The sequence below is a fragment of the Sorex araneus genome, chromosome 3 (genome assembly GCF_027595985.1).
Source record: "Sorex araneus isolate mSorAra2 chromosome 3, mSorAra2.pri, whole genome shotgun sequence".
NCBI lineage: Eukaryota > Metazoa > Chordata > Mammalia > Eulipotyphla > Soricidae > Sorex > Sorex araneus.
This window is the reverse complement of record NC_073304.1, coordinates 27,370,135-27,390,783: the sequence shown is the minus strand read 5'-3', so window position 1 is coordinate 27,390,783 and position 20,649 is coordinate 27,370,135. Positions and strand designations below refer to the sequence as shown.

General features: G+C 41.2%; 1 protein-coding gene across 2 annotated transcripts in view; it reads left to right on the top strand.

The window, feature by feature from the left end:
- DNAL1 (dynein axonemal light chain 1) overlaps nucleotides 1-19,584 on the top strand; it is a 40,107-nt gene extending 20,523 nt beyond the window's left edge. For both annotated transcript variants that reach the window (XM_004612291.2, XM_055132882.1), the window contains exons 5-8: nucleotides 3,180-3,235; nucleotides 7,937-8,063; nucleotides 9,343-9,483; nucleotides 13,515-19,584. In XM_004612291.2, coding sequence (XP_004612348.1) covers nucleotides 3,180-3,235; nucleotides 7,937-8,063; nucleotides 9,343-9,483; nucleotides 13,515-13,555 — 365 coding nt within the window. In that variant the 3' untranslated portion in view covers nucleotides 13,556-19,584. The remainder of the gene's footprint in view (nucleotides 1-3,179; nucleotides 3,236-7,936; nucleotides 8,064-9,342; nucleotides 9,484-13,514) is intronic.
- Nucleotides 19,585-20,649: the final 1,065 nt, after the last annotated feature.

Sequence of the window (20,649 nt, the reverse complement as noted above, 5' to 3'; positions counted from 1 at the left end):
TTTCAGCCTGAAAACGGGTACCTGGAATTTTCTTTGGCATCTTTGCAGCGATTAGTCATAAAGCAGTGCAGTTGGCAGCAGTGTGGCTGCCAGGGCTTTGGCATTGCAGGACTTAGTCTGCACCCCTCATGAGGGTGACCCCAAGTTTTCAGCCAGAAGACCAGTGTATCCGTGAATCTCAGTGGCTTGGCTTGCATCTCTTCCAAAATAAGTTGTGAATCTGGGAAGCGGGGCCAGAGAGTTTGCATGGCAGCAGGTGTGGGATGTGGGTGTCCTAGTTTGTCTTTTATTATACTTGGCACAACATTAGCCCTGAGAACTAAGACCTCTTTCAAGTCTGTGGGAATGATTTGAAAACTTACAGAACATTTGGACCTTTTAAAAGAAAAACTTAGAAAACAAGCCAAATCCAGGAGTAATTTTAAACCTTCACATAAAGGTCACATCTCAGTTTTTTTGTAAATAAATTTGTTTCCTCTGTAATTAAAATAACTTGGTATTTACATAACAGTGATTTTCTTTTCACTAAAAAAAATGACTTTGATGGGTCAGGGAGATAAATAACTTACACATGCGAGAAGGAGGAGGAGCTGTGGTTTGATCCCGAGTGGTTCCCTCAACACTGCTGGGCGTCATTCCCAAGCGCTGGACTGGGAGTCACTACTGAGCACCACAGGTGTGCCCCCTCCCCAAAAATACTGTGACAATTGTCAGAAGTGGATATAAGGCTTGCAGTGGTTTTTAACTCATATTGTCATCTTTAACTCAAAGCGAATAACTTTGGTTATTTGGTTGTGACTTTGGGATAAATTGTATTGAGTTCCTGAAACTGAGTGTGAAAAAGTACTTCTTGATCAACTATTGATACCCACTATAGGCAAGTAGTGAGGTAGCATAAGCATTTTGTGCTGTGCATTTGCTATGAATCTTCTTGCTTTAATTTTAAGTACAATAATTAGTACTTCTTAAGCTGGAAAGATAGTACGAGGCTTAAGGTGCCCGCCTTGCATGTGGTTGACCCCATTTTAATTCCCAGCAGCGTATATAGTTCCCCAAGCACTACCAGTAGCAACCACTGCATGTAGAGTCAGGAGTAACCCCTGAGCACTGCTGGGTGTATGTCCCTTCCTGCCACCAAAAAAGAAAGCTAGTGCTTCTGCAGTCTCACCACAGAGAATAAGCTTTGAGGCAAAAAGAAGTCAACTGGGGCCGGAGTGATACTACTCTAGGTAGGGCAGCTTGCCTTGCACACAGCCAACCTGATTTTGATCCCCAACATCCCATGTGGTCTCCTGAGCCCATCAAGAGTGATTGAGTGCAGAGCCAGGAGTAACCCCTGAGCACGGCAAGGTGTGGTTCCAAAACAAAGAACAAGGGGCTGGAGCGATAGCACAGCGGGTAGGGCGTTTGCCTTGCACGCGGCCGACCCGGGTTCGATTCCCAGCATCCCATATGGTCCCCCAAGCACCGCCAGGAGTAATTCCTGAGTGTAGAGCTAGGAGTAACCCCTGAGTATCGCTGGGTGTGACCCAAAAAGCAAAAAAAAAAAAACAAAAAAACGAAAACAAAACCAAAGAACAAATAAAAAATAAAGTCAACTGATTCGTGTGAAGGTTGAAGGTGTATGATTCTAGTCAGCCTCCCATTTTTTTCCTTTCATGAGCACTGTAGTCTGTTGTGCTATCATGAGAAAATCTCCAACCTGTCTTCTTATACTGGGTGGTGATTTCATATGGTGTTTTCTTTTCCCTTCATTGCAATGATCAAGGGTCATATGTACACCAAGGTGCTGTGTTTTTGTCATGTTCTCTGAAAGTCAAATTTCTTTTGTTGTCTCTCACTGAGGTATTCACATACCACGTGCTTGTCAGGGATTGTACTTTCTGGTTCAGTTTTTTTCGTTCGTTTTTAAGATGCTAGATTTGAGATTTAAAAATTTTTAAATAAATTTTGTTCCAGGCTGGAGCTATAGCACAATGGGTAGGGCGTTTGCCTTGCACGTGGCTGACCCGGGTTTGATTCTTTCATCCCTCTCGGAGAGCCTGGCAAGCTACTGAGAGTATTTCACCCACATGGCAGAGCCTGACAAGCTACCTATGGCATATTCAATATGCCAAAAACAGTAACAACAAGTCTCACAATGGAGATGTTACTGTTGCCCACTTGAGCAAATCGATGAGCAACAGGATGATAGTGACAGTGATACAGTGAAAATAAATTTTATCTGGGGGGGGGGGTTGGGTCATCATACCCAGTGGCTCTCAGGATTTATTCTAGCTCTAAACTTGGGGATCACTTCGGGTAAGGTTTGGGGGACCATCTGGGGTGCCATGGATTGAACCTCAGTCACCAGTATGAAAGGCCAACATCCTACACGTGCTATTGCTCCAGCCCAAAGCTACTTTGTCTGTGTGTGTGCTTAGGACTTACTCCTGGCCTCTGCGGGGATCACTCCTGGCAGGCTGTGGGGACTGTGTAGGGTGCCAAGGATCAAACCCAGACTGGCTGCATGCAAGACAAGCACCTTACCCACCGTACCACTGCCCTATCCCCAAATTAAGGAATGTTATTTCCCACCTCTCCCTTCCACTTTGTTGTTGACGTGTTGACCAAGGGCCACACACTTGGCTGTCATGCCCGACAGCTTCGTTAGAGTGCTTGCAGACAAGGCATGCCAGGCTTGACTCTGCCCTTGTGCTCCCCAAGGGTGGCACTTTTGTTGGGCTGCTTGCATACGTTCTGGTTGCAGTGATTGTTACGGGTTACTGTGGTGTTCACACAGGTGTTTACCAGGGATTGTACTTCCTGGGCCATGATAGCTTTTAGTTGAGGTGCCTGAGAGGGGTTGCATGAGGTACTCAGATACTATGGCTGGAAATTGCTTGTGGCACCAGAGATCACAGACAGCAGAGCTGCCAGATTCGAACAGCATTGCAGCCAGGGTCTAGCTTGGTGCATGTGGTGGTGCCGGGACTGAATTTGTGACCTTGCACTTGCGATGCACATGACCTAAGCCACTGAGCTCACCCCAGGTCACATTACTGCTTTTTATTAATGTGGACTTCTTGGCTATTTATAGAAAGGATTTTTATTATAAGAATTATTAAAGCTTTATACTAGATTTATGAAAATTTTATAATATGCTCATAAACTAAAAAATGTTTTCCTTTTAATTACAGAAAACTTAAGGATATTGTCTTTAGGAAGAAACAACATAAAGAATTTAAATGGACTGGTAGGTTATTTATTACTTAAAATACCTTTTCTTAATATACAGATAATACTTATTTGTTATGGAAGGTTTACAAAATAGAAAAACAAGTACAAAAAGCACAGATAAGTCACTGAAAATTTAGTGCTAACATTTTGGATATCTTTTTTTTTTTTAACCTTTTGTTCTGCTCTTCAGTGAATATGGAAGATTAAATCATGAAATATAGTTACATTTTTTTTGCTCACTATGTAAATATAATTTTGTCCATATAATTTATTGATTCAACAAATTCAGTGTGTTTATTGAAAGTGTTTTATTTTTTATGTTTGGGCACACCTGGCTGTGCGCAGGGCATATTCCTGGTTCTGTACTCAGAGATCACTTCCAGCAGGGCAGGGGAGACCATCTGGGGTGCCGGGGATTCAATCCAAGTTGCCTGTGTACCAGGCAAATACCCTACCCTCTGTACTACCTCACCAGGTTTGAAAGTATGCTTAAAAAGCCACGTTCTATTCTAGACATTAGAGATAATAGCAGTACAGAAAACTTGCTCTTATAGAACTTGCATTATTGTGAATGGAGATAAACCAGAAAGTAACTGTGTATCAGGTGGTGATTAATACAATGAAGAAAAGCAAGGTGTATATCATAACACAGATCAATGTTTTCCTCTCTGGGAGTGAGGATGGAGGCCTTATGGATCTGACCAGTGCTGCAAAGGCAAATGTCCCGAATCACAAGCTGTTTGATATGCGTTAGTGAAAAGCAAAAGAGAGAGGGATAACGGCCCTTAGTGGGATTTGTTTGTTTCAGTTTGGAGCCATATCAAGCAGTGCTCAGGGTTTACTCCTGGCTCTGTGCTCAGGGATCACTCCTGGAAGCACTCAAGGGACCATATGTGATGTCAGGGATTGGACTGAGGTCAGCCACATACAAGATAGTACCTTACCCACTGCAGTACCTCTCCGGTCCCCCATCAATTTATTTTTGAGTCATGATAAGATTTTAATTTAGGGTATTGTTTTTTTTTCCCCTGGTAGTTCTGAAAGTCATTGGAAACTTTCGATCGGAGAATGTGACTGAAGTTGGGTTATTTTTTTCCACGGGAGTTTGAACTACTCCAGCTCTGTACTCATGGGTCACTCTAGGAGGTGCTGGGTGGGGTGGGGATAAGGGAATCATGTGGTGCTGGGGATCAAACTGGACTGTATCACATGCAAAGCAAGTGTCTTAACCCTTTTATCAACTTTTGGCCCTATGGCTTAAGTTTTAAAAATAATTTTCAATGGGCTGCATAGATAGTACATCAAGGATAGGGCCCTTGTCTTGCCTTGCCTGCGGCCTGTCCAGGGTCAGTCTCCGGCATCCTCTATGGTTCTCCAAGCTCTACCAGGAATGATCTCTTGAGTGCAGAACCAGAGGGGGTAAGTCCTGAGCACAACTGGGCCTGATCAAAAAACAAATAAAACTTTCTCTTGATCTTAGCCAATAGTCTGAGAAGCGATACAAACAAAACTTTTAGTCAGACCCTTTTTAATGACAGCATCTATGTCATTTAATATATTATAATTTATTAAAATAAATCAACTTATTTATGATTTATTTCCAATTTGGAGTTCATATTACCACTATTATGAATCTTCTTTTAGCTACATTATTGCACACATCTATGAATAATACCTTGGATGAATTCCTTAAAATGAAATTGCTGGATCCAAAGTATGAATTTTTTTAAAAAGTCTTTTGTGATATATTATACAGCACTTTAGCACTGTAGCACTGTTGTCCCACTGTTCATCAATTTGCTCGAGTGGGCACCAGTAACGTCTCCATTGAGACTTGTTACTGTTTTTGGCATATCAAATACGCCATGGATAGCTTGCCAGGCTCCGCTGTGTGGTTGGGATACTCTCAGTAGCTTGCTGGGCTCTCCGAGAGGGATGGAGGAATTGAATCTGGGTTGGCCAAGTGCAAGACAAATGCCCTACCTGCTGTGCTATTGCTCCAGCCCATACAACACTTTAACCTTTGAAAATTCGATAACAGTTATTACCCCCACCAGTAATTGGGGTTCTCATTTTTCTTAATTAGACACTAAAACCTTATGTTTTTTACAATATTTTTTTGCAACTTCAATTTCCTTAATATGTGTTTGTGTATTTATATATATGTAGAAAATTGTGTTGTTTGGAATTTTGTTGTTGTTGTTTGTTTGTTTTGCTTTTTGGGGTCACACCTGGCAATACTCAGGGGTTACTCCTGGCTCTGCACTCAGGAATCCTGGTGGTACTCAAGGGATCATATGGAATGCTGGGAATCGAAACTGGGTCAGCCATGTGCAAGGCAAATACCCTACCCGCTGTGCTATCGCTCCAGCCCCAGGTGTGGTTTGGAATGGCTTTAACGCCTTTTGAAAAGTTCTTTAAGATTTTGTCTTTTCTTTTTTTTTTTCTTTTTGGGTCACACCCGGTGATGCACAGGGGTTACTCCTGGCTCTGCACTCAGGAATTACTCCTGGCGGTGCTCAGGGGACCATGTGGAATGCTGGGAATTGAACTCGGGTTGGCCGTGTGCAAGGCAAATGCCCTACCCACTGTGCTATTGCTCCAGCCCAAGATTTTGGTGTTATTTTTATAGCAGCTGTTTCATCTCAGCTGTTGGATTTCTCCATCTTTGTAGAATGTTTCATGTTTCATATTTCATATTTTAGACATTGATTACTTCTCAAAGGAATAAAGCACACAAAAACAGTAATCTAATTGAACTGATTAATGAGCCCCATATTTTGGAAAGTACAAAAGATTGTAGAATAGATGAAAGAAAATGTATTAAAGGACAGGGTTATGTCCTAAACAAAAATTATGTTTGTAAGTAAAGTGCATAGAGTTCTCAGTCCCTGAAGTCATACTCCCAAGTAAAGTTCCCAAATATGCTGAAATTTGACCATGGCAAAACAGCTGCACTCAAATAGCTGGAAGTTGCACTAAAATGCTTCAAAGGAGTGAACAAAGCATTGCAGACATCTTCAGAAGCTATTTCATCTAAAATACAGTGTTTAGGGGCTGGAGTGATAGCATAGCGGGTAGGGCGTTTGCCTTGCATGCGGCCGACCCGGGTTCAAATCCCAGCATCCCATATGGTCCCCTGAGCACCGCCAGGAGTAATTCCTGAGTGCAGAGCCAGGAATAACCCCTGTGCATTGCCAGGTGTGACCCAAAAAGCAAAAAAAAAAAAAAAAAAAATACAGTGTTTAGACTGTAGCACTGTCGTTCCATTGTTCATCATTTTGCTCGAGTGGGCACCAGTAACGTCTCCATTGTGAGACTTGTTGTTACTGTTTTTGGCATATTGAATATGCCACGGGGAGCTTGCCAGCCTTTGTCATGCAGGCGAGATACTCTCAGTAGCTTGCCCGGGCTCTCCAAGAAGGATGAAAGAATCGAACCCGGGTCGGCCACATGCAAGGCAAACACCCTACTCGCTGTGCTATCACTCCAGTCCAAGTTTTTAGAGTAGCCTGTGCTATATAAAATGAATTGCTATCGTTTTTAGTAAGTAGTTAAACCATTACTCAATAAATAGCTAAAAGAGTAAATCCAGCAAATTGGCATTTTGGTGGATTTATCATCTTGGCTATATTAAGGTTGACCAAAAGAGTTCTCAACTGCATATATGAAGCAAGCCAGAATTGAACATAAATCTTTTCATCGGTATCTTTTCCTGCAACTTTACACTTTCTAAATTAGAGGCAGTGTAGTGCAATGAAAATATATGTATAAAGTCTGAATTATCTGAAGATTTATTCCCCTTTTCTGAAAGATGTAAATGATACACTAATTAGATCCTTTGATAAAGATTAGAACATGAGCTGAACGTTAGAAATGGTTTTGTAAAATCACAGAGTTCTAATCTCATGTGGGCCAGGATCAACTGATTTGAATATTTTTCTATTTAGAAAGTATTTATTTTATTCAGAAGATTGCAACTAGGGCCTGAGCAATAGTTGCAATCTTCTGAATTAGATGTTCTGAACTAGATTAGATCTTCTAAACTAGATGTTTGAGCAAGGCAGGTGCCTTACCCGCTCTCCTGTCATTCTAGTCCCAGAGTCCTGAGATTTTTTTTGGCGGGGGCGGGGGGTTGGGGTCATACCTGGCTATGCAAAGGGGTTACTCCTGGCTCATATACTCAGGAATCACTCTTGGCAGTGCTTGGGGGACCATATGGGATGCTGGGAATCGAACCCCGGGCCAGCCGCGTGCAAGGCAAACGCCCTACCCGATGTGCTATCGCTCCAGCCCCAGAGCCCTGAGATTTAGAACTAGACCTAAGTCTGCATGAATAACATTGCAATCTTAAAAGGAAAAGTCTTCAGTCTCTCCACAATAGAAGTCAAATAACCTTGTCTACTTTAAATGTTGTAAGGATCAAATAATATAGTGTGTAGCAAAACATTGCAATAAAAGTAATAAATTAGTGCTATTATTTCCCCTTCTTGGTGATTTCAGTATCTTCTTAGTTCAGATCAGTTTGAAGAGAGGATGAGAATCTCCTACTTGATTTTCTTAATGAGGGAAAACTCCTGCAACAGCCTTCAGCTCTCCTGACAGTGGACAGGCTGGTCTCAGTTCTTTTCAAAGGCAATTGTCTTTATGTTTATAAGGAAGTGGGGGGCTAAAGGAAAAGTGTAAATAGATGTGTAAATCCAATTTTCTTTTTCAGGAAGCAGTAGGAGATACTTTGGAAGAACTGTGGATCTCCTACAATTTCATTGAGAAGTTGAAAGGGATCCATGTAATGAAGAAACTGAAGATTCTCTACATGTCTAATAACCTGGTGAAAGAATGGGGTAAGCTGAGGCTAGTTCTTTGCAACCCTCTACCTCCAGCTTACAGTATAGTCCAGAGGGGAACAAGATGTATGCAAGGTATTTCCTTTCTAAGACCAAAGAGAAATAAATTTATTATTTAAGCTCCCTGGCTGCTATACTATCTATGCAGCCCATTGAAAATATCGGAGTTGCTATATATTTTAGCTAAGTGCTTGAAATTTATGTTTAAATATTTTCTTGGAATTATTGTTATTGAGCAGATCCTGATTCTGGTTATTATGAAAAAAAGTTACTATCCACAGGCTGAAAGGAATAATTTTGAATTTATCAATTTTTTGGTTTTGGTGCCTGAGATCAAACCCAGGGCCTCTGCCTCTACTATGTGTGAGTCCTGCAGTCTACCACTAAGTCCCCTCCCAGGGCCAGGAAGATGGCTCAGAGGACTAGTGAGTCTAGGACTGCTTGTGTGAGGCCAAGGCTTGGTCCCTGGCCTGGAGCTGCCCCTGAGCACTCAGCTGGGAATATCCAGATGTGGGGGGGAAAAACCTAGAAAATACCCAACTGCTTTCCCAGCCCAAATTTAGTCGTGCTTGGCTGGTTGACTTATTTGACATCTACATTGCTTTGCTTTTTAAAAATAAATTGTTTGTTGGGACTAGAGTGATAGCACAGTGGGTAAGGCATTTGTCTTACACACGACTGATCCCCGGCATCCCATGTAGTCTACTCATGCACTGCCATGAGTAATTCCTGAGTGCAAAGCCAGGCTGTGACCAAAAAAGTAAAACATATATATGTGTGTGTGTGTGTATATATATACACACACACACATATATATATAGTTTGATATAAATGATACCAGGCTCTTAAGGTACATAGTTGAGTTGGATGCTCATCCTGACCTCAGGGAGTTCACAACTTAGTGGGGAACTTAGCTTATAAGCTAATAGTTATAAAACTGTGTGCTGAGTTCTATAATAAAGGCTTGGAAACGATGCAACTTAGGGAAAACTGTCACTGGACATTGATTGTTCTTTTCGATTCTGAAATCATTTCCTCTTCTTATCCTGTCCTTAGGCTAGCATGAAGGTAGAAGAGGTATGTCTTCTTTTTCCCTCTTTTTCCATATCTCCAGAAAATGACTTCATATGGTGTAACTTCCCTTCCTTCAAAATCTTAAACGACTAATTATCCTAATGAATCTCAAACTGAGGGCGAGTGATAATGGAATTGGACCCCAAACATTGAAATAGTAGAACTTGATTTATAATGCGAAATATATCCTTTGTACTTGTAGCGGAATTTGTGAAGCTAGCCGAGTTGCCATCCTTGGAAGATCTTGTGTTTGTAGGCAATCCCTTGGAAGAGAAACATTCTGCCGAGGGCAACTGGATTGAAGAGGCCTCTAAGAGAGTGCCCAGACTGAAAAAGCTAGATGGTGAGTGATTCCGAGCCAGCTGGGGAAGCTCTCCTCCCTCAAGGACCAGATCATGGAATCCTGGGAAAGGACAGACCTAAAGAAAGGGATACATTGTTTCTAATTTCCAAAGCCTCTTTTGTCCACAGGAAATTTCATGGTCCAGCTTTGGACCAGGGTGAGATGAATGCCTAGTATATTTAGACTAGTCTGAAGTCATCTCTAGACCAAATCTTAGAAAAAAAATCATGGGTTTACAATCAGATCACAAGGATATTATTTTGCAGAATAATTAGCTGTAAATCCTAAGTGTTGCTTTTCTACAATTGGAACTAATTGTGGTCTTTATCCCTGTGTCCTCCTCTCTGCTTCACCCCCGCTCCCCCCCCCTCCCCGCCTTTCCTGATCTCTAAAATAGCTGTCAGTGTCAGTTGATAACCTTGTATGACCGGATTTAAGTCTCTCTTCCATGTATAGTATTTTTGTCATTATATTAGTTAATTTTACCAAACTGTATTCTTCTATAATTTAATGAAATGATGGTCTGTCCAGGCCTGGACTTACCTCTAGACTTACCTCCTCATTGTGGAGCACTAGGAGGGAGCACTGCTGGTGTGCCTGCTGTACCAGAAGCTCCCACAGGCTCTCTGCCGTCACTCTCCGCGCCCTCGCCACATTATTTTGCATTTTCTCATATACCCTGTCTCCTTAATGATTTCCTAGTATGGTCTGCTTTCTGCACCATCCTTCAAGCAATGATCGTAACCTTTTATTTTACCTGATTGAAAGGCGGGGGGATATTTTTTTGTGGGGAGCACATCCCTAGTGTTGCTCAGGGTTACTCCTGGCTCTGCACTCAGAGATCACTCCTGGCAGGCTCAGGGTACCATATGGGATGCCAGGGATGGAATCCTGATCAGCTGTGTGCAAAGCAAGCACTCTACCCACTGTACTATGACCCCAACCCCAAAGGAAAACATTTCGAAGAAACCAATCAGTAGCATCTCGCTATATAATACTCACCATCATCACCATCAGCAGCGTCATACCATATGCCATGCATATATTTTCCTTTTCTTCATTACCATATTAATGCTGATCATCTCATCCCAAAAGGACTTGCCGGTAGTTGAGGCTTGTCCTTCGACACTACTCTCCCCTCTTCGCCCTCCGTGATGCCCATGTCCTTTCTGTTTGGAGTCTCTGTTAAGTCTATGCAGTTTGGTGAAGTTTTGCAGGTGACTCTGATATGCCTCCCTGGAGAGATGTGTTCACCTGTTTTTTCAGTTGAGAATTATTGCTGTCAAAGGTCTTTAGTGGTCCATTTCCTATCCCCAACTATTTGTTTAAGAGCTTGACTTACAGTTAGCTGTACATATAAATGAGTGCACATATTTCATAGTGTTTGATTTGATATATTTAACAAATCTATATTCCTATGAAACCATCACCACAATAAAGGCACCACAATCATAGATGATTGTGACTAATTATAAGTATTGTATACTTGGAAGTTGTTGAGAGAAAAGTGAGTAGACCCTAAAAATACTCAGCACACACACAAAGAAAGATGTGAGACAATGGATTGCAGAATGTGAGTTCACAAAGTGAGGTGTGGGGGTTCTGCTGCTGCAACGTGATGACGCAACGCGTCCATTTGCCTCTGGTGGCCTCTTCACCTCCCCAGGCCTCCCCAGCAGAGAAACCGGGAGCCGGGGCCACAGCCTGATGGTGAAAATGGCCTGTTTAATGCAGAGCTGCTAGCATACTGATAGAACATTTGAGGGGGCTCGGTAAGGACATGGGTATGATTGATTATTTACATAGATAAACATTTGGCAGAGGAAATTCTCATGGGGAGATTAACTCAAGGAGACACTCTGTCTCCCAGGGACATCTGCATTGCTTTTATCTTTCCCTCTAGTTGTTTATGTTATCAATACTTGCAGTTGTTTGGATAAACACAGTAAAAGACAAGGATCCCAAAACTTAATTCTCTGGGCTCTGAGAGCAAGCAAGGCTTTTAACACTTGGTTCTCTGGGTTCTGAGAGCAAGCAAGGCTTTTACCTTAAATCCCAGACTAAGTCCTCAGGCCAGTTCAGCTTGTCTTTCCCCATGGGGTCTTGTCTCTTAGATCATAATAACAGTTTGCATCAAGACCATGCATTTATGCTTTCTAGAATGTCCCATTTCAGTACCGGGGTAGCTTTTTTTTTTTTTTTTTTTGCTTTTTGGGTCACACCCAGCAATGTTCAGGGGTTACTCCTGGCTTTTCACTCAGGAATTACCCCTGGCGGTGCTTGGGGGACCATATGGGATGCCGGGGATCGAACCTGGGTCGGCCGAGTGCAAGGCAAACGCCCTACCCGCTGTGCTATCGCTCCGGCCCGGGGTAGCTTTTATTGACCCAAGTCCATCCCAGTCCCATGGCGGGACCTCCCTTTTGGGGTGTTAGAACTGAAGCCTGAGTCAAGTAATTATGACCAAGTAATTATGCCTAGGAGTAAATATATTTCAGAGTCAATCAACTTCCAAATGTTAGGAGCATGGCATTAAATGGTCTTTCTTTGTTTAATCAAAGAACATTGCTCTATAGTAAAATACATAAAGGCTGTAGGGGAAGTAGAAAAGCAGTTACAAATACACAGCACTTCAAGTACAAAGCAGTATAAATACAAAGTTCAGAATTATCAGAAAGTTTTGGCTTATAAGTAATCAATACTGACTTGAGAACTGAGACAATGAGAGATAAAATACAAAGGAAAGGTTAAAGATAAACTTTAGTTAAATTAGGAATGCTGACAAGAGCACAATAAGCTTCTCCAGGAGGAGATAAAGGGGCAATTCACTGATGAGGCCTAAAACACTTAGGGCTAATATCCAACAGCAGAAATAATTTCACAATATATATAAATATATCAAATATGGTTTATGCTTCAAACTAACACAGTTTTCCATGTTTTCCACTCCATAGGGTGTCCCCAGAGCTGGTTGGGGGCACAGTGAACTTATATAACACTCCCCAAAGTTTCCTTCTGTGGCTTTGTAGACATTCCCTCCTATTCCTTGTTACTATCCCTTTCAAGATAAACATTAATTTACTTTCTGACTCTGTTGATTAGTTTGTACTTCCTAGCTTATTGCTAATTAGTTTGTACTTCCAGCATTGCTAATTGAGATCCTAGAGGTCCCTGAGCACCACTGAGGGTACCATCACCACATAATAGTGATATGCCATATCACTAGGCCCTTGCCTTGAACCATTTAGTCCAGTTGGTTGAGTATCACCAGGTGTGATTCCTGGATCCCCTGAACACTGCTTGAGAATCCTCCATCGCCACCAAAAAAGGTTGGAGGGGGTCAAATTATAGACAGATTCTAGTGCCAGGGCTTGGAATTGGCTAGCCCATGGCCTAGTAAGAGCTTATTGCTTTTGTCTGTTCAATATTTATTAGCGTTAACAAAAAAATTCAGATTTCTAGCAACACTGGGATTGCATGTTATGAAAAATGAAGAATGTTTTTTTGTATTAATATAGACCAAGTTTCTAATGTATAATGGGTCCTTACTGATTTTTCTGCCTGATACCTGTGGGCATTTTTATTTGAAGTTCTTTTAGGAGCTGAGTATAAGTTTTTATACTTATCCACTTGAGAATTCTTCTGAGAAAGCTTTTGAAAGTAAAAGTAATATTATATTGGGATGCTGGAGATATGGTACAACGGGTATGGTGTTTGCCTTGCACATCGCCTACCCAGGGCCAATCCCCGGCATCCATTTGGGATGAGCATTGCCAGGAGTAGGTCCTGAGAACAGAGCCAGGTATAACCACCGAGCATTGCTGGGTGTAGCCAAAAAAAAACAACAAAACCCCAAAACCTAAACCCCCAAATTAAATTAAAAATACAAAAATAGTGTTTTATGAAACTTTATTATGGTGTACACTTTACTGCATTTCAGTGCTTCTTGGGTTAATGAGCAACTTTTTTTTTTTCACTTAGATGCTTAAAAAAATTATTGAGACTGACCAGAATTTCTTTTTTCATTTTAGGTACCCCAGTAATTAAGGAGGAGGAGGAGGAAGAAAACTAACACCGTATTTTACATTTTGTGTTAACTTATTTAAATGTCATACGAACAATAGATAAGTTTTTATATGATTGTTTATTTCAAAAATAACTGTGTGGGGCAGACCATCCTTCTCATATCTTCCGTTCCAGTTTTCCCCCTGGTTTTCCCATATTCTTAGCCTTAGTGGTTCTCCTCCAAAATGATGGCATCAATTTTGTATATTCTAGTCTTCTTTTTAGAAACTTCAAATTTTAAATTGTTATCATTAGTCCCAGTTATGTGCAGTGTGACCCCTGTCTACTGAAACCTTTCTAAATGTATTAACAACAAAGGAACAGGTGTGGTTCTTTGTTCAGTTTGTATAGTTTCTGTAGGCCAGGCACTTAAGAATACTTACAGTTGAACCTGCAGAGCATCTTCCCTGGAGGTTCATACCTTTATGACTCAGAAGCACAAATGGGTCCTGCCTTTGGCTCCAGAGACGACACAATGGCAGGAAGAGTTCCTCTGTAGCAGCAGCCCAAGCACGACTCCAAACTCCAATTGGAGATGATACGGTGAAAAAAAGAAAATTGGTGTCTTGGGGGTCTTATAGCCTGTTATATTCTCATATTTGTTTTTTTTTTAAAGTGTGTGCATCATCAGCTGGAATTTAGGTTGTGTTCCCATGCACAGCCGCTTGAGTTGTCATTCAATCAGTCATTCTAGGTCAGTGGTTAAAATGACTTATCACAATCATCCCTACAATCATCCCTGTCATAGGTACAGTGGTCATGTTACATCCGTGGACCTGACTGATCTTAGGCACACATTCTGTTTTATAATTCTTTATATGTTAAATGAGGAGTTATATAAGCAGTAGTTAAATTTGAATGCCTAATCTAAAATGTTGATCTTTCATTTATGTCAAAATTCACCTCTGTAACTGTGGTCTGTTGACACTCATATTGGAAGAAGAGATTTTTAAAAATAAGGGTAAAGGTATAGAATTTAGCAGCCAAGGGGCTTGGAGAGATAGTACAAGGGGTTAAGGTGTTTACTTTGCATATTGACCCCAGTTCAGTTTCTGGCAACACACCGGATGTGGCCGAGGAGTAGCCCCTGAACACCACTAGGTGTGGCCCAAACCCTCATAATGTGTAGTATAGAATTAAGCAACTAGATTTGGTACCTTTTGACAAATAAATTTTAGTGTTTCAGAAAATATTTTTAGAGAAGTTCTAAGATAGCCTTTAAATTGAATTTTGTAAGTGGTTATTGAGAGGAAAGAGATGTATCATTTTGGAATGCCAGACAAATGGCAGTTTGTGAAGAATGCCTCCTCTGTGAAGCTTTGTGGGTCACTTAACCTAAAAATTGCAAAGATATGGCTGGAGACACCGCTCAAGTGTTCAAGCATATGCCTAGCAAGAGCGAGGCCCGGAGTTCAAACCCCACCACCAGGGAAAAGAAAATTGCAAAGAAATATTTCAATGCAGAGTTTAGAATTTATCATAGAAGAAAAAAAATTCTGGAAACTGCAAGATAAGATAGTTGGTAACCAGATTAAATTTCTAGTGCCATGATAAAAGCACTGATTGTGGAAAAGAAGTTACAGGTCCTTGCTAAATTGTGCCTAGTTCCTCAGCCAGAGATTGTTGATTCCTATATTTCCCATTTGCCTGTATAAAATTGGGATTGGGGAGACCAGTTTTAAAAAGTGATCACATAGTCCTGAGTTTCAAAAGTGCTCAGCTATCACTGGAGTAGCAATTACATGCTTTCTGTAAGTCACTTTGATCAAAAGGGACCACTGCTTTGACAATCAATTCTAAACACAAACAAGAAGGAAATATTAGTCCAGTACTTTTACAGCTTTTAGTTCTTGTTATTTGGTTGGAAGAAATCTATTCTGACTTGTATATTTAAAAGCCTTTGGACATTTCTTTAGTGAACTCGAGGCGACATGCCTCCATTCCCTTGGTGATGTTTAGGGCCCACATGCTCTGAGGGAGGGTGATCTTCTCTCCTGGAAGTTGGCACTTGCTGTGGTAGGCAGGCTTGAAGCCATATTGCAATGTGAGGATAGATGTATTTTCTAACAGTTACCACAGAGGCGAATGTAATAGAGATGGGAGAACTTCATATTGAATTTATATGTAAGATGGCTTTTAGTATTGGTGTTTGGTTCTTATGAAGTTTGTAATGTAGACACTAATTTTCTGTTTCTCCTCATTTCCTAATCACTGGTAGTTCTCAAAGAACAGTAAGGTGCTTTTCTGTAACCATGTAATAGAAAATTAATATTGTATTCTGTTCAACAAATTCTGGGGATCACTTCTATATCCTTTTTCTCAGAATTAAAATCAGAGTCCATGTATTTGGAAGTAGGAGATAAGAGTATATTTTAATAAGTGCTGGCGCGATAGTACAGAGTATGGAGCCTGCCTTGCACGTATCCAACCTGAATTCAATCCCTGGCACCCAGTATTGTTCCCCAAGCCCCACCAGGAGTGATCCCCGAGCGAGGAGTAAGCCCTGAGCACACTTTTTTTTTCCACAGTAAATTGGATTTTTAATCTATTAAGGAATTCAGTTTCTCCGAGTTCCCTTATTCTATGTATGAGCTGTCCAGGACTTAAATGGTTTTTATATTATTTGTATTCTCTATGTTTAATAGAGTTAGTTTCTTTAAACCAGTTTCTCAAACTTACAGCCTGGCTTATGCATTGTTGTGAGGGACAGTCCTGTATATTATAGGGTCCTTAGCACATCTCTGACTTCTAGAAGCTAAATGCCCAGAACCTTCTGTTCAGTTTGTTACAGCCAGGGGCCAGGTGATAGTACAGCAGATAAGGTATTTGCCTTGCACAGGGCCAATTAGGCTCAATCCCCAATACCCCCTAGGGCCCCCGAACAGGCCAGGAGTGAGCACAAAGCCAGGAATAAGCCCTGAGCACTACCAGCTATTTCACAAAAACAGAAACAAAGAAACAGTTGTTACAACCAAAGTGTCTTCAGATACAGTGACCTTCAGCCTGGGTCAGAGAGGCGGGGCCAGTTTCACCCCTGGTAAGGACCAGTACTGTATACCAACATTCCTTTGTCGGGGCAAGTTTCCTTTGCTGTAGCTTTATGTCACCTGAGCTTTTATATGAATGGTGAAAATATTTCATAATCATGGATGGAAGAAAATGGCCACTGGTATTTTTTCCCTTTTTTATAAAGCTCATTTTATAATTTCCACTTAACAGTAGAAACTCAGGACTGGAAGGTTCTGCTTTTTTTTTTTTTTTTTTCACCAGGGTCTCAGCTTTTATTTCTTAGATTTTTTTTTTTTTAAACTTAGGACAGTGATTATTAACCTACCTCTCTTGTTATCAATGTAATCTAACTTTATGGCAGATTTTGTTTTGTCTCTAAAAATTAGCATTTTGGGTATACTTTAGAAAATGGATTACCATTCTCTAAATGTTTGTCCATTGCCTGATAATGCACGCCAAATCAGTTGTTACAGAAAAATCTTGTATAAATTTTGGAAGCCATCTAAGTAACTCAGCTAGTATAGACACTGGTTTTGGATGTGATCTGAGGAGTGTGTGGTTGTCAGTAGCTTGGTACAGTTGCTAGATCCAGTTTACAAAGATGAGTAAAAACCTGGAGGTGTTATATAAACTTACTTAAGTGGATTTCTTATGTGAAAGAGAGACTTTGGCTTGAATAGATGCTATCTCTGATGACTTTCAGCAGTTGTCTGAAGTAGAATAAAGAGAAGGAATATGAAGTGAATCTTAACTGTTGACTTAGAGTTGGTGACATAAATACTTGAAGGGTAGTTTAAGTCTGTCACCTAGAATCTTATGACTGACTGAAAAAAAGGTAGGTTCTTGAAATGTTTGTTTTAATCATTTGCTAAAAATAATTGGGGGAAATATCCAAATAGTGATTATATGTAGTCTTTCTAACTGCATTTTTTTTTGGTTTATTTTTGGGCCATGTCCAGTGATGCTCAGGGCTTCCTCCTGGCTCTGTGCTCAGGAGTTACTTATGGTGATGTTCAGGGTACCATATGGGATGCTGGGGATCAAACCTGGGGCATCAGCGTGCAAGGCAAACACCCTACCAACCTGTACTATTGGTCTGGCCCTTCTAACTACATTTTAACCCTCAGTTCACAGTGAATTTAATTGTATTTACCACTAAACTTAAAATTATTCTCTGCCATAAATTAATACCTTGGCACACATTTTCTTTATTGAGGCTGTTAGTGTGTCTGTAAATAACTAAATATAAAACAAGACTCAAAATAGAGAAGATGCTTCTGATTTTACTAACTTGACCATATTTTATTTTTACTCTAGCATGATATGTTTTTTGTAAAGTCAGAATTTTTGGTGCAATAAAAGATGTTAAGGGATATGCTTTAAAAGATCACGGAACTTTTAGAATTCCCATTATCTATAAGAGTATTCTTGACTTTTATAAACCAGTGACTACCAAGGAAGAAAAGAAAGGAAAAAATTAAACCAAGTCTTACTTTTTTCTGACCTAAGATAAATTTTAACTCAATACTTGGAGAAGTCATAACTGGATTCTAGTTAATTTCCCATATTGGGCAGAGTAGAGGGGAACAGCCACACAAATTATGGATTAGCAAATTTAACAAGGGGGCGAGGGAGAGTGAACTATTTTTCAGTAAATTGCACTTTAAAATTATGAACTGGATGTTGGTGAAAAATATTCCAGAAGGGCAGATAGGTCAGTACCTAGGCTGCGTGTGGATATTGAAGAATCAAATACTGTCTTTGCTCATTGTGAGCCCACAGAAGCAGTGGTTGTCTGTTGACACAAAGTAGAATTTCCCTGATTCTTGACCTGGTCACATTCTATATCATTCCACGGGGGGATGAATCCTCCTACTCAGAAAATTGCCTTTCCCACACCTACATTTTAAAAACAAATTTGGGGACAGAGAGATAGTTCAATGGGCCATCTCTATCCAAATCTCTAGCTTTGCATGCTGGAGGCCCAGGTTGGATCACTGGCATGGCATGGTCCCCTAGCACAGCCTGGAGTGTTTGCCCGAGCGTAGAGATGGGTCGTGGCCCCAAACCAGAAAGTAACAACAGATCTAGACTTGGCAAAATCAAGCTGTAGCTAATGCAACCCGGGTGGGAAATTTGTTGCTGCTTTGCTTGGTAGGATACCTGCCTCTGAGGTGCTACCGCATGGAGGGAGCAATTCTATTGAAAGACAGAGGAGTTGGTAGCTGTAGAGAACACCCCTATGGCCAGTTCCTCCTCCCATGATGATCATGAGCATCATTCCAGTATCTTTGTCTTCCTCAGCCAACTCCATTCTTCAGAGAACATTTTAACATCCACTAATACTTTGGTAATAATCTTTTATATGCAGGAATTTTGTAGCATGACTTTATGACTAAACTTTTGTTAAATTATTTAGAAATATTGAGTTCTGAATGTTATTTTGTGAGACTTGTTTTAAAATAGTAATAAATTGTGTTATTTTATAAAAAATTAATTTGTATCTCTTTTTTTTCTTTTTGATTTACAGGGCCATATTTTAGCTGATATAGAGTAACTGTGAATTTCCAGGGGGTACTCAACACTAAAGAAATTCAGAATTTAGGGAACATTCCACACAGCTTGTGTGTGAGAAATGAGGGAGAGCCTGCTATATGGCTGGATGTTTTCAGTATTTTGCAACCAGTGATAATCTCTCCCAGGTTTGTAATGCTTTCTCGGATCTTCACACTCTGCACCTTTTCAAATAATTAAGAACTTAGAAGGTACTTCCAGCAAGTCCCCGTTTCTTTTTTTTTGTTGTTTTTTGTTTTTTGTTTTTGGGTCACACCTGGCGATGCTCAGGGGTTACTCCTGGCTCTGCACTCAGGAATTACTCCTGGCGGTGCTCAGGGGACCATATGGGATGCTGGGATTTGAACCCGGGTCGGCCGCGTGCAAGGCAAACGCCCTACCCGCTATGCTATCACTCCAGCCCCAAGTCACCATTTCTTGACCACTCCTTGTTTTATTTTACTTGTAGAAGTGTACAAGATAAAAAATTGGCTGATAGGCACTTGATATATGGTATAAAACAGCCAGGTCTTGGGTTTTAATCCCCCTCCCCACCCCCTTATTCCTCTCAGTTTCTCAGTATTTGTTCCCTTGGTGTTCCCATCAGGTGGGCAGCAGCTTGCAGTGACGGAGCTGACCACTTGAGCCACATCCCTGGCCCCAGCCCCTTCTTGATTCAGAAGAGACAGGAAGGAGCCAGCAGGGGCACTAACATTTCCCCAGAACATAATTGGTGCTGTTTTCTTATTAAAAGAAACCTTTGGAGCTGGGGAGCTGACCTAGTGTGCAAAGCATGCAGGAGGCACGGCTTCACTGCTCTTACCCATGATCCTCTGAGCATCGCCAGGTGGGGCTCAAAAGACAAAACAAAATGGGGCCCAAGTGATAGCACAGGGGATGGGGTGCTTACCTTGCACACAGACAACCTGGGTTTGATCCATGGCACCCTATGTGGTCCCCTGAGCCTACTAGGAGTGATCCCTGAGCACAGAGCTAGGAGTAAGTCCTCAGCACTGATGGGTGTGGCCCCCAAACAACCCACCCTCACCCAAAAGAAACCTACTGTAGATCATGGGTAGCATCTAGTTTCATTGTTGTTGTTGTTTTTTTGTTTTTGGGTCACACCCAGTGATGCTCAGGGGTTACTCCTGGCTCTGCACTCAGGAATTACTCCTGGCAGTACTTGGGGAACCTATGGGATGCTGGGGATTGAACTTGGGTCGGCTGCATGCAAGCTAAATACCCTACCCGCTGTACTATCGCTCCGGCCCTCATTGTTTCTTATAACAAAGGATAGACAACTAAAATCTTCACTTTTTTATATCATGTAATTGAATTATATAGGTAAATAGTTGTCACATAAAAGAATCCCTCCTAAAAGTGTCCGGAAAATGCAGCTTAAAAAAAGGTGTAAGGGGGGCCAGAGCCATAGTGCAGCAGGTAGGGCGTTTGCCTTACACTCAGCCTAGCGGGATTCAATCCCTGGCATTCCATATGGTCCCCCAAGCACAGCCAGGTATAATTCCTTAGTGCAGAGCC